The 13,727-nt window shown below is 40.5% G+C and overlaps 1 protein-coding gene and 1 pseudogene across 2 annotated transcripts in view; one reads left to right on the top strand and one right to left on the bottom strand.

Moving 5' to 3' along the window:
* The window catches only part of DNAH5 (dynein axonemal heavy chain 5), a 332,322-nt gene that overhangs the window by 192,039 nt on the left and 126,556 nt on the right, over positions 1-13,727 (bottom strand). For both annotated transcript variants that reach the window (XM_024981527.2, XM_015459121.3), the window contains exons 25-30: positions 10,323-10,541; positions 8,934-8,996; positions 7,618-7,856; positions 6,699-6,939; positions 3,962-4,161; positions 133-286 (exon numbers count right to left, since the gene is read on the bottom strand). In XM_024981527.2, coding sequence (XP_024837295.1) covers positions 133-286; positions 3,962-4,161; positions 6,699-6,939; positions 7,618-7,856; positions 8,934-8,996; positions 10,323-10,541 — 1,116 coding nt within the window. The remainder of the gene's footprint in view (positions 1-132; positions 287-3,961; positions 4,162-6,698; positions 6,940-7,617; positions 7,857-8,933; positions 8,997-10,322; positions 10,542-13,727) is intronic.
* Positions 8,109-8,892, top strand: LOC112443008 (large ribosomal subunit protein eL33-like; annotated as a pseudogene).

The following is a 13,727-nucleotide window of genomic DNA, read 5'->3' as shown; positions in this document are numbered from 1 at the left end:
TGACAACAACAAAAAGATTGGAGAAGGGGCGGTTCAATAAAGGTAGAAATATTTTTGCATTTTTAAAGGGATAATGAGCTATTAGTTCTCAAAGTTAAAAACCTAATGAAATCACAGAGAAATTTCTAAGACCTTGGGAAGTTGCTTGGCAATGTCTCCTCCCACAAAGACGGCTTCTAGGTAGATCCACAAGTTTTGCACCATCATCCAGCTCTCAATTATGTCTGCTGAGTTGGAAAGGTGTTGTACCCACTGTTGAATCTGGGCTTTGAATGGCATATTGTACCTAAGATGAGAAACACATTAAGAATTTGGGGATTTGGGGTACTTCATGTTTGTTGTTTTCAAACTAAAGAGGTTTTTAAAAATCCTGATTTTCACATATTTCATTACAACTCTAATTATGTTTCTGCTTTTTAAATGATGTTACCATATTTGTGTAGGATATAAGATTAATATAAGTAGAAATCTATTATATTTAAATTATTAATGACATTATTCACGATGCTCCTACTCTTATTTTTTCTGCACTTGATAAAATATTCTCAGAGAAATGTTAACATGTCTCACTGTGATTGTATGTTTTCCTTTTCCCTTATGTTTCTTCTGATTTTTGCTTTATGTATCTTTGTTTCTTTGTTGTTAGGTGTCTAATGGTTTATTCTATCTTCTTAGTGAATTGTACCTTTTTTCATGAAAGATACTCATCTTTGTTTCATTCAAAAATAAATAAACTTAAAATAATTTTTAAAAATAAAGCTATGGTTTTCATATGAAAAATATTAAAAATAAATAAAACAATGCTATTGAATGCTTAATTCATCACTCCATGCTGGGCACTGTTAAACTGACTTTTCCCCCTTTTGATTCAGAGCATAGAGAGGTGCCCTGTAGTAGGAAATGGCAACCGACTCCAGTATTCTTGCCTGGAGAATCCCATGGACAGAGGAGCCTGAGGGGCTACAATCCAAGGAGTCACAAAGAGTCAGACAAGACTGAGCAACACACAAACACACACAGAGAGGTGGGAGACGTGCCATCTAAGAAGCAGATCAGATGTTAGAGTGGACTCCACTCATTCTAGTCTTTGTTGCTGCAGTCAAGGGGATAACTTTCTCTCTGCTGAACTTCTGTACCTTTTCCATGGGGTCTCTGGTTTTTCACACAATATGGAACCATTACGGAATCATTGGAAGGGACCAAACAATGAATTCAATTTTCAAGTATGATACTGTCTGGACTCTCTCTTTAGCCTGCCCTCTTCTGGGCCTCTTTCCAACTTCCCATCCACTCCTGTCTATATCACTCTTGTCTGTGTGTACACATATATTTGAGGATTTCTTCATGTCCATGCATGACTGCCACTTCTCTGCTTCTTTCATAGTTAATCTATCTTCCCATTTTACTCTTGAGGCAGAAATTGATGGTGGGCTTCCAAAGCCTTTGATCTTTTTCTCCTTCTTCTTTAAATATACAACCCCATTTCTACCTACACTCACAGGTGCCCAGTTAAAATACTGAATTTCCCAGCCTCCTTTGCACCAATGTACATCGGGAGATTATGTTCCACATCAGTATTTCTCAACCCAAGCTGCATACTGTAATTATCTGATAAACATGAAAAACTACCAATGTCTGCCTAGATCCCACCCCCAGGAACTCTGATTAAATCAGTTTGGGATGCAACACGAGCACTGGGATTTTTTTTTTTTTAAGCTCCTTAGAGGATAAGACCAGAGAAGGCAATGGCACCCCACTCCAGTACTCTTGCCTGGAAAATCCATGGACAGAGGAGCCTGGTAGGCTGCAGTCCATGGGGTCGCTAAGAGTCGGGAACGACTGAGCGACTTCACTTTCACTTTTCACTTTCATGCATTGGAGAAGGAAATGGCAACCCACTCCAGTGTTCTTGCCCGGAGAATCCCAGGAATGGGGAAGCCTGGTGGGCTGCCGTCTATGGGGTCGCACAGAGTCAGACACAACTGAAGCAATTTAGCAGCAGCAGCAGAGGATAAGACGATTGGATGACATCACCTACTCGATGGACATGAGCAACTCCGGGAGATGGTGAAGGACAGGGAAGCTTGGCGTGCTGCAGTCCATGGGGTCGCAAAGAGTCAGACACAACTGAGCGACTGAACAATAACAACAAAGCTATGGCTAGCGTGTAGCCAAATCTGGAAACTACTTTTCCAGATGAGAAGTGAGCAGCAGCACTGAATATAAAGAATAGATGGAGGAGAAGGGCTACACCTGGAAAACAGTGTGAGTCAGACAATGCCTGGGTCCCCAGTGACGTAGTAGAGGCCACACTCCCACCTGAGCCATTGACCTTGGGACTCTTTGTACGTGAGAAAGATACAAACATCAGTCTTGTTCGAGCAATGTTGCATATGGCACCTCTGTTATTTGCAGACAATCCTAATCCTAAATGATTGTACTTCCTTTCATTGCTTTTCCTCTTCTCTGTCCTCTCTGTTTATTGGTCTCTCTAGTCCAACATTAAACGGACTTGAAGTCATCTCAACTATTAGTCATATTAGTGAATAAAATTTTCATTTCCATATTCTTATGTGCTAAACAGATTGCTTTAATATTCTACACATCTTTCTGGGGTTTTTATTCATGCTTTTCACAAGAATATAGGTCCAGAGCAACAAAGATATTTGTTCCACTCACTGTTCTATCCAGTGCACCCAGAAGACCACATGGCACGTGGTAGTGCTGATGGGTTAGTTGCTAAGTCGTATCCAACTCTTATGCAACCCCAGGGACTGTAGCCTGTGAGGTTCCTCTATCCATGGGATTTCCCAGGCAAGAATACTGGAGTGGGTTGCCATTTCATTCTTCAGGGAATCTTTCCCAACTCAGGGATCAAACTCAAGTCTCTTGCTTTGCATGTGGATCCTTTACCACTGAGCCATTAGGGAAGCCCATGGCACAGGAAAGGTGTTCCCTAAATTTCTGTTGAACACGTGTTCTTCACACAACTCTGTCTGTGGGTTCAGTGCCATCGGTAAGAAAAGGTTACCCATTCCTAATACTATGCTTACTTAAGGTATACGTGCACTTTTTCTACTTCCATAGGGTATGTTATCTTCCATCTGTCCTTATTCTGGTTGGGTGTAAACAGTAACTGAATTCATTTTAAAAAATCACCAAATTCTAATCAATCAATTGGCCAAAAAGTCCATTAAGGTTTGTCCGTTAAGGTTTTTCCGTATTGGCCAACCCAACAGTGCAGACTCAAGGTTACCAATAGTCTAAATCTCTAAGATCTAATTTTATACTCTCAGTTACTCATTTCAAACACTTACACAATCACCCTGTATTTGAGAAAATCCTGGTGAACAAAAAAATTATTTCAAACAGAGCAAGAGGAAGCACTGAACCAAAGAAATCTATGAGTCTCTGGGTCACATGTCCAAAGTATGGTAGCATTCTCTACTGCTGTTGTCGAACAGAAATATTAGATTGGTATCTGTCTGTGCTGTTTTACTTCTCTTTATGAATCACATTCATTCTCCATCTTAATCTGTCACCTCATTAAAGCATGTACACAACTAAAATTTTCTAGTTCATAGATGTTGATGAAAAGGTTTCTGAAGTAAAATAATTATTCTAAAATTCAGAATAATTTTCCCTCTGGAATCTAGAGCCTGTCGAGCTGTCAGCTGTGCAATGAGACTTGTCAGCAGCAAAGCTGAAATACTCTGCAAAATCCAAGTGGCTAATTACATGTTGCGTTATTTTGCCCAATTGAGAGTCTCCAACACATCCCCCAAAGAGAGGATAATGAAATAAAAACAGTATTATCCATGCTGTGCCAAGGGCTAAAATTAAAACAAGTACTTTTGATGTTGAATAAATTAAACAGAGGGTACTGTTGTGTTTCTTAATTAATCTCCCTTGAAGTGTTTGGTATTATAGTTCTCAAATCTCAGGGGAAAGATTGTCCTACCTGTTGCTCAGGAGGGAACCCAGTAACATCAAGCTGTCTTCCATGTTGGCAATGATTTCTGACGTACTGTCTCCTCTCAGGAGGAGCTCTCCACGGGTTTTAAAGCTGCCAAATGTGAATGTTTTGTTGTCCCATTCGTTAATCACTTGCTTCAGCTTTTGTTCAATGTCCCTCTCTTTCACGGCACTGATACAGATGTCCTATTAAAAATGAAAGCTCTCATTTAATCACACCAAAGTCACACATCCTTCTTGAATAGTCAATTCAGCAAAGATCCTGTCTTCACTCCTTTTTTTATATGTATCTATAAATACTTATATATTTCCAGATCCAGACTATAGTATGTCCTCTCCCACATGATGTAGCAGTTCGGATGCCTGATTTTCACCCAAGCGGGCCAGGTTCGACTCCCAGTGTGGAAAGGAAGATCTCTGGGGGCTTCCAGGTGGTGCTAGTGGTTAAGAATGCGCTTACCAGTGCAGGAGACATAAGAGATGGGGGTTCAGTCCCTGGGTAAGAAAGATGCTCTGGAGGAGAAAATAGTATCCCTCTCCAGCATTCTTGCCAGGGAAATCCCAACGACAGAGGAGCCTGGTGGGCAACAGTCCATGAGGTCGCAAAGAGTCGGACATGACTGAGCGACTAAGCACAGCACATAACAGTGTCTACAGAGATATATAGATAAAGATTTACCCTAATTTGTAAAATTTTCCACCAAACTACTCCAGAATAAAGATGACAGAAACGATGTGCAGAAGTGAAGTACCATTCAGCCATGAGGAAAAAGGAAATCCTGCCATGTGTGACAGCATGGATGGGCCTTGAGGGCATTGGGTTAAATGAGAGAGAAAAACTGAAATACTGTAGGGTAGTCCTTGTATGTGGACTCTTAAAAAAAAAGAAAGAAGGAAAAAACCCTGAAAGAAAAGAAAGTGAAATGGTAGTTACCAGGGGCTGAAGGTATGGGAATGGTAAAGATGTTCTATCTATTTGCAAATAGTAGATAAAGAAGTCCTAGAGATCTAATCCACAGTTCAGTGATTACAGACAACAAAACTGTATTCTGAACATCAAATTTCCTAAAAGACTAGATCTAAATTGTTCCCACCAGTAGAAGAAATGATAATTGAGGTGTTAGCTAACACACTGAAGGTTATATTGCAAGATAAATGTATCAAATCATTATTCTTAAATTTACACAATGTCAAATGTCAATTATATCTCAATAAAAATTGGGATTAAAAAGGAATGCAATAACATTTTAATTTTACAGCTTTAATAAAAGACTCAAAATTTAACATGTCTCTCCTGAAACTACCACAACATTGTTAATCGACTAAATCTCAATACAAAATAAAAACTTTAAAGTTTGGGGAAAACAATTTAATGTGTCTCTGATTTAACTCTGAAGTCGAATCAATGCAGTACGAGACGAAGGAATCAACAGAAACCTGCCATCTTCCTAGTTCTTGGGTCACTGTCCCCATCTTCTCTGCAGCCTTGTCTTCTCCTGGACCATTAATCAAACTCCTCCTTGCCGACTGCCCGACTCACACTGCACTCCCTGTCGGGATGAGTTCTTCCACCACCATGCAGCCAGCAACCGTCTGTATCTCCAGGAAAATCCCACATCCATTTGCCTACTGGGCTCCTCTGCTTGGATGTATCATGGGAACCCAAAACGCAATCTGTGAATATCGAACTGATGCCCAAACCAAGCTCACGGTCTTTGCACCTTATCATTCCACCTGATTCCCTTTCAGTTTTCCCCGTCTCAGTCATAAGCACCATCATTCACCTAGATCTCTCAGCAAGAAATCTAGGGTTCATCCCTAGCCCCTCCTGTTTCCTTATCACGTTCCCTCCATCATCAAATTCTACCCAGTTTTATCTCCTAATGACCTCTTCAATCTTTTCTCCTCTACTCCAGCTTCTTTCCCTGCCCTCCCAGCTGATGCATTATCTCTTGCTTGGGATATTCATATAAGCTCCCAGTAAGTTTTCCTAGGATTGCCCCTTGACATCTTCCAATCCTTTCTCCTCACAGCTACCAGAGTGATCTTTACAAATTGCAAATTTAACCACACCATCCCCTAATCAAAATATATCTCCCAGAGGGCTCGCGATTGCTCCCAAGATTGAAATTAATGGCAAGTTCTAGCCCCTCTCCACCTCCCATCTTCAGCTGTCTCTCTGCCCCCACCTTCACACCTCAGCCACCCCAGCCTTTCAGTCCCCTATACCTACACCTCAGCCCCTTCACACCTGCTGTTCCACCTGCCCAACACTGCCTTCTCTGCATTTTCCAAGCCCCTCACCCCCTCACCACACAAGCACACCCCCTTCACCCAAAAGTCATGCCCATGAACCCCAGTCTTCTTGATTTTCATCACTCTCCCTCCACCACCATACAGGTCCACCCCATTATTACAGGCTCTCATAGAGCAGCACACTTCATCTACTGAAGCTTGTACCTGCACCTTCATTTGAACAATTATTTAATGATACAAATTTTTAATGGTCTATGAAGGCAGAAATGCATCCTTCTGTCCCCAGCACTTAACACAATGTATCACATAAACATTTCTTGAAGAAGTAAAAGCTGACTCACAGGAAAAGAGTTTTGATTGTCCTAGCCTGATTCCCTTCTCCAACAGTCCATAAGGTAGGAAAATTATCTAATAAATCCCCTGGGACCTTCCAGTCTCCCATGACATCGTATCCTCTGTCATCATACCTCTATTTCCTCCTTGTATTTCAGAAGAGGTGCTTCCATGATATTTCTTAACTTGAAAGTTTCATTCCCCACATCCAGACTGTGCCCAGTGACAGCCATTATCCTTTCCCAGTGCCGTTCCATCATGGCCTTACTGGCCATGTGCTCCAGCAGTGGGCAACACTCACTAAAGTCATCAATGGTCTTCTTCAGATCCAAAAAGGCCTGCCAGTCCTTCAAGGCTCGAGGCAGCTTCCGACACCTGCGAAGTAAAGCCATCATGAAAAGTCAGTTGAATATAAGCCTGGCATTTCTATCAAAAACCGTCACCCAGAACAGCCACCATATTTTTAAATCTCATGACTCAGAGGATAACTGTAGGATTTACATTACAGAAAACCACTCCTCCCAATCAAGACTAATAGTTTCAATTCCTTCATAAAAATTAGGTAAGAGGCATTATTTTAAAGAAAGTGCTTCTCAGTTCAATGTAATTCTCCAGACACATATTGAGACCCTACAAAGTACAAAGCACAGCAGAATATACCAGCTTATCAACTGAAAATTACAACCAATAACCCTCCATTTTCTTTAGGCTCAATACTTAAAGGCTGTAGAAAAATCAAAGGGCTCTTGCTTTTATTCCAAATAAATCATCTAACATAAACTTCAAATGTTTGGTAAGTGTAATACAAATAGCAATCAGCTCTAAGCTGCAGAAAGGCCCCTGGAAAGATTCATCTGGGTTTAAAGGATGCACTTGTCTCACCAGGTACACACAGGGGTAATTAATAAATAGTATTTGACAAGGGTGATGTCAACAGACAACAGCAATGAAGCACAATGTGCTCTTGAAACATCTGGGTGAAAAGAGAACCTGACAAAGAAGAAAGCATTTGAGGTTCAATAGCTCTGGGCATGCTAAACATTAATTTCTCACCTGTTCTGGAACTCTAAAAGTTCACCGTTGATTTTTTCAATATTTACTTCTGACCACAGGATATCGTGATAGCTATTCACAGTGTCTATGACACTGTTGTACAGAGTGTATATTTTCTGAAGAAGATTTAGTTGCTTCTTGATTTCGAGAAGCTTAGGATACTGCGTGACCGGCAGACCAAAAAGCTCCTCTCCCCCAGTATAGGTGATGTATTTCCGATAGATATTATCAAATTGATTCTAATAAAGATACAAGTGAAAACTCATCAAAATGGTTTACATGTGAATAAACATGCAAATGAAAAAAACACTGACCAATAAGCAAGCATGCATGATCTCTGATTCCATGTAAATAAGAATACTGAAGGAGTACCGTTAATTACATGGGAACCAATTCTAATTATAACCATACCAAATCACAGTTTTTAAAAGGTAAGTAAGTATATACTGTATTCCACAATGAGCTTCTCTATATTAAGGGGGTGGGGAAGTATGTGTTTAAAACACATTGAGCTCTTTCAGCCACCTTGGACCCTGTGGCTGCCTGCTGGGAATAGGAGCTCTAAAACGACAAACATGTCTAGCAGGCTGTGGGGCAACACCATTTTTGCTGTCTATAAGCAGGGCCTACAGAACCAGAGGAAGCACACAGCTCTCCTGAAAACTGAAGGTGTCTATGCTCAAGATGAAACTGAATTCTATAAAGGCAAGGGATGTGCTATGTGCACAAAGCAAGGAACAACACAGTAACTCCTGGTGGAAAACCGAACAAGACCAGAGTAATCTGAGGAAAGATAATTTGAAAGTGGCTCAGTCACGTCCGACTCTTTGCAACCCCACGGACTATGCAGTCCATGGAATTTTCCAGGCCAGAATACTGAAGTGGGTAGCCTTTCCCTTCTCCAGGGGATCTTTCCAACCCAGGGGTCAAACCCAGGTCTCCTGCATTGCAGGTGAATTCTTTACCAGTGGAGCCACAAGGGAAGCCCAAGAATACTGGAGTGGGTAGCCTATCCCTTCTCCAGTGGATCTTCCCGACCCAGGAGTCAGACCAGGGTCTCCTGTATTGTAGGCGGATTCTTCACCAACTGAGCTATCATCGAGGCCCAACCATAACTTGTGCTCATGGACACAGTGGTATGGTTTGTGCCAAATTATGAAGCAACCTTCCTGCTAAGGCCACTGGATACAGAATCCACATGATGCTGTACGCTTTGAGGATTTAAACTTGCTGAAAAGTAAATAAAAGTGTGGAAATAAAATAAAACACATTGAGGTTTTGGTGGTATAGGAGGTCAAAGAAACTAAAAAGATTACCTGAAACATGATAAGTCTATCACTGGCTTCCTGGGGTTTCAGGCCACTAGCCATTGGACCATTCTGAAACAAACAGTTTAAAAAGATAAGATAAAATGAAGTATTTGCATACAAATTTCATAAGCTCAATGTATCTGAATATCAAATTTTGTTTTCATGCATGTCACATATAGGATAGGAAATGTAGCTTTTTATTTGTAAAAAAAAAAAAAAAAAAGGACCCAGAAAAGTGACTCATTTGGAAATATTTTCAAGGCCAAAAAAGCCAAGTTAATTTCAGAACTTTTATATGTCAAGAAATTTTGAAAATTAAAAATACGGAGAGGGTGGGATGATTTGGGAGAATGGCATTGAAACATGTATAATATCATGTAAGAAATGAATCGCCAGTTCAGGTTCGATGCAGGATATAGGATGCTTGGGGTTGGTGCACTGGGATGACCCAGAGGGATGGTATGGGGAAGGAGGTAGGAGAGGGTTCAGGATGGGGAACACGTATACACTCATGGCGGATTCATGTTGATGTATGGCAAAACCAATACAATATTGTAAAGTAATTAGCCTCCAATTAAAATAAATAAATTTATATTTTAAAAAAATAAAAATACGTGGTATTCATCTACTAGGCGACACAGACAAAGAACGGTCAATAATTGTAAGAAGCACAGTGTCTGGTTTGAACTAAACCACTAATGCCACACAACCTACAAAGCTCACCACCCTAACACCTATGTCTAAAGTGACTTGTAGTATTAACAGTCTAATCAGGTTTTCCTACATTAGGCCACCTTAGAAAAGCTGCATGTCTGTGCTTCCTCAACCATGAAGCTGGTGCATGAATCCAGTCTCCTAACTTCATTCATTTTGGTGTGTTACTGATTAATAAATATTTTACCCTATACTTTACACATTTCCCCTCTGCAGCACATTATAATTGGTTGGAAATAAGTCTCCTTGAACAACGTATTCCCAGTTGAAGATTCTGCACCAAAACTCATATACATACAGTTAAAATATGGACTCAATCTGTTTTGTCCACTTTTGTGTCTTCAGCACCAAGGGCAACTCTGCAATATTTGCAGAATGATGAATGCTGTGAGAAGGATGATCACGATAACCATAATTGAGTAATATTTGTCAACAAAAATCTAGAATGCTACCAAACACTTTAGTAAGAGACCAATGATACAAACAGCACTTTTTAATTTCCATTTACTGTTGAAATTATCCTGGATGAAATCAAAGGGGAAAGGATTGTGAAAGGGAAATACCTTTGGTCTCATAAAAATAAAATTTCTATTTCTAGAGGGATTTCATTAAATTTGACATGTAAGCTTTAATCAACATTTTGTATGCTGTATTCACTCTTCCCCAAAAATACAGTCGTACCACATCATAGTCCTGATAGAACTGGTGACAGTCTTGGAGGAAAACCTCCACGGTACCAATAAGCTCTTTCCTGAAACCGGGTTGTAGTGAGACTAGTTCATTCTGAACTTCACTGGCACGTGCCAGAAGCTTCTCCCAAGAGTAACGCAGGGCATCCACTTTGTCCATCTCTTCCTTTGCTATCAGAAGCCCATATTTGTTAAGCAGAGTATAGGATTCCTACAAAAAGAAGAAAAATTTGATTTCTGCCAGTCAGATGCATAAATCTACACACAGTCATCTTTTTAGGGCATCAGAATGAAAAAAAAAAAAAAAAGTCAGCAAGACAGTGCAACTGTCCAGAGTTCTAGTTTCTCTACTTGCAAACTTGGGAAAGCTTAAGCGAGCAACGGAGCCACTGAGCTTCAGTTCCCTCATCTGTAAAACAGGAAAATTTCCTGGATGTGTCACAGGATTTTCATGAATATGGAAAAGATACCATTTTAAAAGCATTTTGAAAACTATAAATCATTATACAAACAAGTGATATTTTTACTTAGGCCCCTAAATTGTATTTGAAGACTATAAAATTAAGTAGATGCAAAATGTAAAACAATTTAACTGCTAATTTTAGAATAACAAAATGAATCAGTTCTAACTCTACTGTATTTCACTTTGTTGATAAAAGGTTCCAACAGTAGAACATAGGAGGCCATGCTTGAATCACACCCTGAGCCAAGCCATTGCCCTAAGGATGAAAAAACCTGGACTATTCTTTTGTCTAGAAGATTAAAATGAGGCAAAGTTTGGTTTTCATGAGAAAAAAATTTTCCTAAATATCCCTAGCCTCTTCTCCCATCATTACTCTTCCTCTTAGACAGAGAATGAACACCTGATTGTTGATCTGAGGAAAAGATTATTGATTTGAGTGTGTATAGCACAGGGTCTTTCTCCCTCCCTCTTTCTCCTTCAAGGCATGCCTCCAGTCTACACTGCAGTACCAATCAAATTGAACAAAGTAACACAGACAGGCAGCTTTCCAGTATTTCTCTGATGGATGAGAAAGTACAATTCTGGGACTTCATGTCCACAAGCCCACTGCATGTATGTATAGGACCTAACAGAAGCAGGAGATATTAAGAAGAGATGGCAAGAATACAAAGAAGAGCTGTATAAAATAGATCTTCATGAACCAGATAATCATGATGGTGTGATCACTCACCTAGAGCCAGACATCCTGGAATGTGAAGTCAAGTGGGCCTTAGGAAGCATTACTACGAAAAAAGCTAGTGGAGGTGATGGAATTCCAGTTGAGCTATTTCAAATCCTAAAAGATGATGCTGTGAAAGTGCTGCACTCAATATGTCAACAAATTTGGAAAACTCAGCACTGGCCACAGGACTGGAAAACATCAGTTTTCATTTCAACCCCAAAGAAAGGCAACGTCAAAGAATGCTCAAACTACCGCATGATTGCACTCATCTCACACGCTAGTAAAGTAATGCTCAAAATTCTCCAAGCCAGGCTTCAGCAATACATGAACCATGAACTTCCAGATGTTCAAGGTGATTTAGAAAATCAAGAACCAGAGATCCAATTGCCAACATCTGCTGGGTCATCAAAAAAGCAAGAGAGTTCCAGAAAAACATCTATTTCTGCTTCATTGACTATGCCAAAGCCTTTGACTGTGTGGATCACAATAAACTGTGGAAAATTCTAAAAGAGATGGGAATACCAGACCACCTGACCTGCTTCTTGAGAAACCTATATGCAGGTCAGGAAGCAACAGTTAGAACTGGACACGGAACAACAGACTGGTTCCAAATAGGAAAAGGAGTACGTCAAGGCTGTATATTGTCACCCTGCTTATTTAACTTATATGCAGAGTACATCATGAGAAATGCTGGGCTGGAGGAAGCACAAGTGCAATCAAGATTGCCAGGAGAAATATCAATAACCTCAGATATGCAGATGACACCACCCTTATGGTAGAAAGTGAATAAGAACTAAAGAGCCTCTTGATGAAAGTGAAAGAGAAGAGTGAAAAAGTTGGATTAAAGCTCAACATTCAGAAAACTAAGATCATGGCATCTGGTCCCATCACTTCATGGCAGATAGATGGGGAAACAGTGGCTGACTTTATTTTGGGGGGGCTCCAAAATCACTGCAGATGGTGACTGCAGCCATGAAATTAAAAGACGCTTACTCCTTGGAAGGAAAGCATATTAGACAGCATATTCAAAAGCAGAGACTTTGTCAACAATGGTCTGTCTAGTCAAGGCTATGGCTTTTCTAGTAGTCATGTATGGACTATAAAGTGAGAGAGTTGGACTATAAAGAAAGCAGAGCACAGAAGAATTGATGCTTTTGAATGGTGGTGTTGGAGAAGACTCTTGAGAATCCCCTGGACTGCAAGAAGATCCAACCAGTCCATCCTAAAGTAGATCAGTCCTGGGTGTTCTTTGGAAGGACTGATGTTGAAGCTGAAAGTCCAATACTTTGGCCACATGATGTGAAGAGCTGATGCTTTTGAAAAGACCCTGATGCTGAGAAAAACTGAAGGCAAGAGGAGAAGGGGACAACAGAGGATGAGATGATTGGATGGCATCACCAACTCAATGGGCATGAGTTTGGGTAAACTCCGGGAGTTGGTGATGGACCGGGAAGCCTAGCATGCTGCGGTTCATGAGGTCACAGAGAGTCAGACACGACTGAGCGACTGAACTGAACTGAACTGATAGGATGGATGGGAAGATGGGGGAGGTGAGATACAGTGGGAATATAGGAGCCAAACACAAAACCAGATCTTCCAAATAACTTCTATCATTACTAAAGATTGAATCTTGATCTTGACTACTTGAAAAGGGTTTGTCTTAACTCTCAGGTCAGGAGTAAGAGTTGACAATTACTGTATCTCTTCTTCAAACCTCTTGTCCAAATTCCCCTGGTCCTATACTACATAGGGGGTCTTTGCCTTGATGTTTCAATTCCCAAGAGAAGCACAATGGAAATGTGAATTTCCTGACCCAGCACAACAGAGGCACAAACCTGAAGTCATCTCTACCATTTTCACCATAAGTTGAAATTTTCCAAAATTCGAAGTGCAGAAAATATGATAAAAGGCTATGCTCCTGACCATCAGAGTTTAAGTCCAGACATTTAAGTTACAGTATGATGAAAGGAGGCTTCCCTTGTGGCTCAGATGCTAAAGAGTCCACCTGAAAGCAGGAGACCCGGGCTGCATCCCTGGGTTGAGAAGACCCCCTGAAGGAGGATATGGCAACTCACTCTAGTATTCTTGCCTGGAGAATTCCATGGAATTCCTGGTGGGCTACAGTCCATGGAGTCACAAAGACTTGGACATGACTGAGCAACTAATACACATGATGAAAAGACAACATTTTATATCTGAAATTGTTTTAATGC

Source organism: Bos taurus, chromosome 20, assembly GCF_002263795.3.
Source record: "Bos taurus isolate L1 Dominette 01449 registration number 42190680 breed Hereford chromosome 20, ARS-UCD2.0, whole genome shotgun sequence".
Classification (NCBI taxonomy): domain Eukaryota; kingdom Metazoa; phylum Chordata; class Mammalia; order Artiodactyla; family Bovidae; genus Bos; species Bos taurus.
Note: the sequence above shows the minus strand (reverse complement) of the source record. Positions and strands in the feature narration are given on the sequence as shown.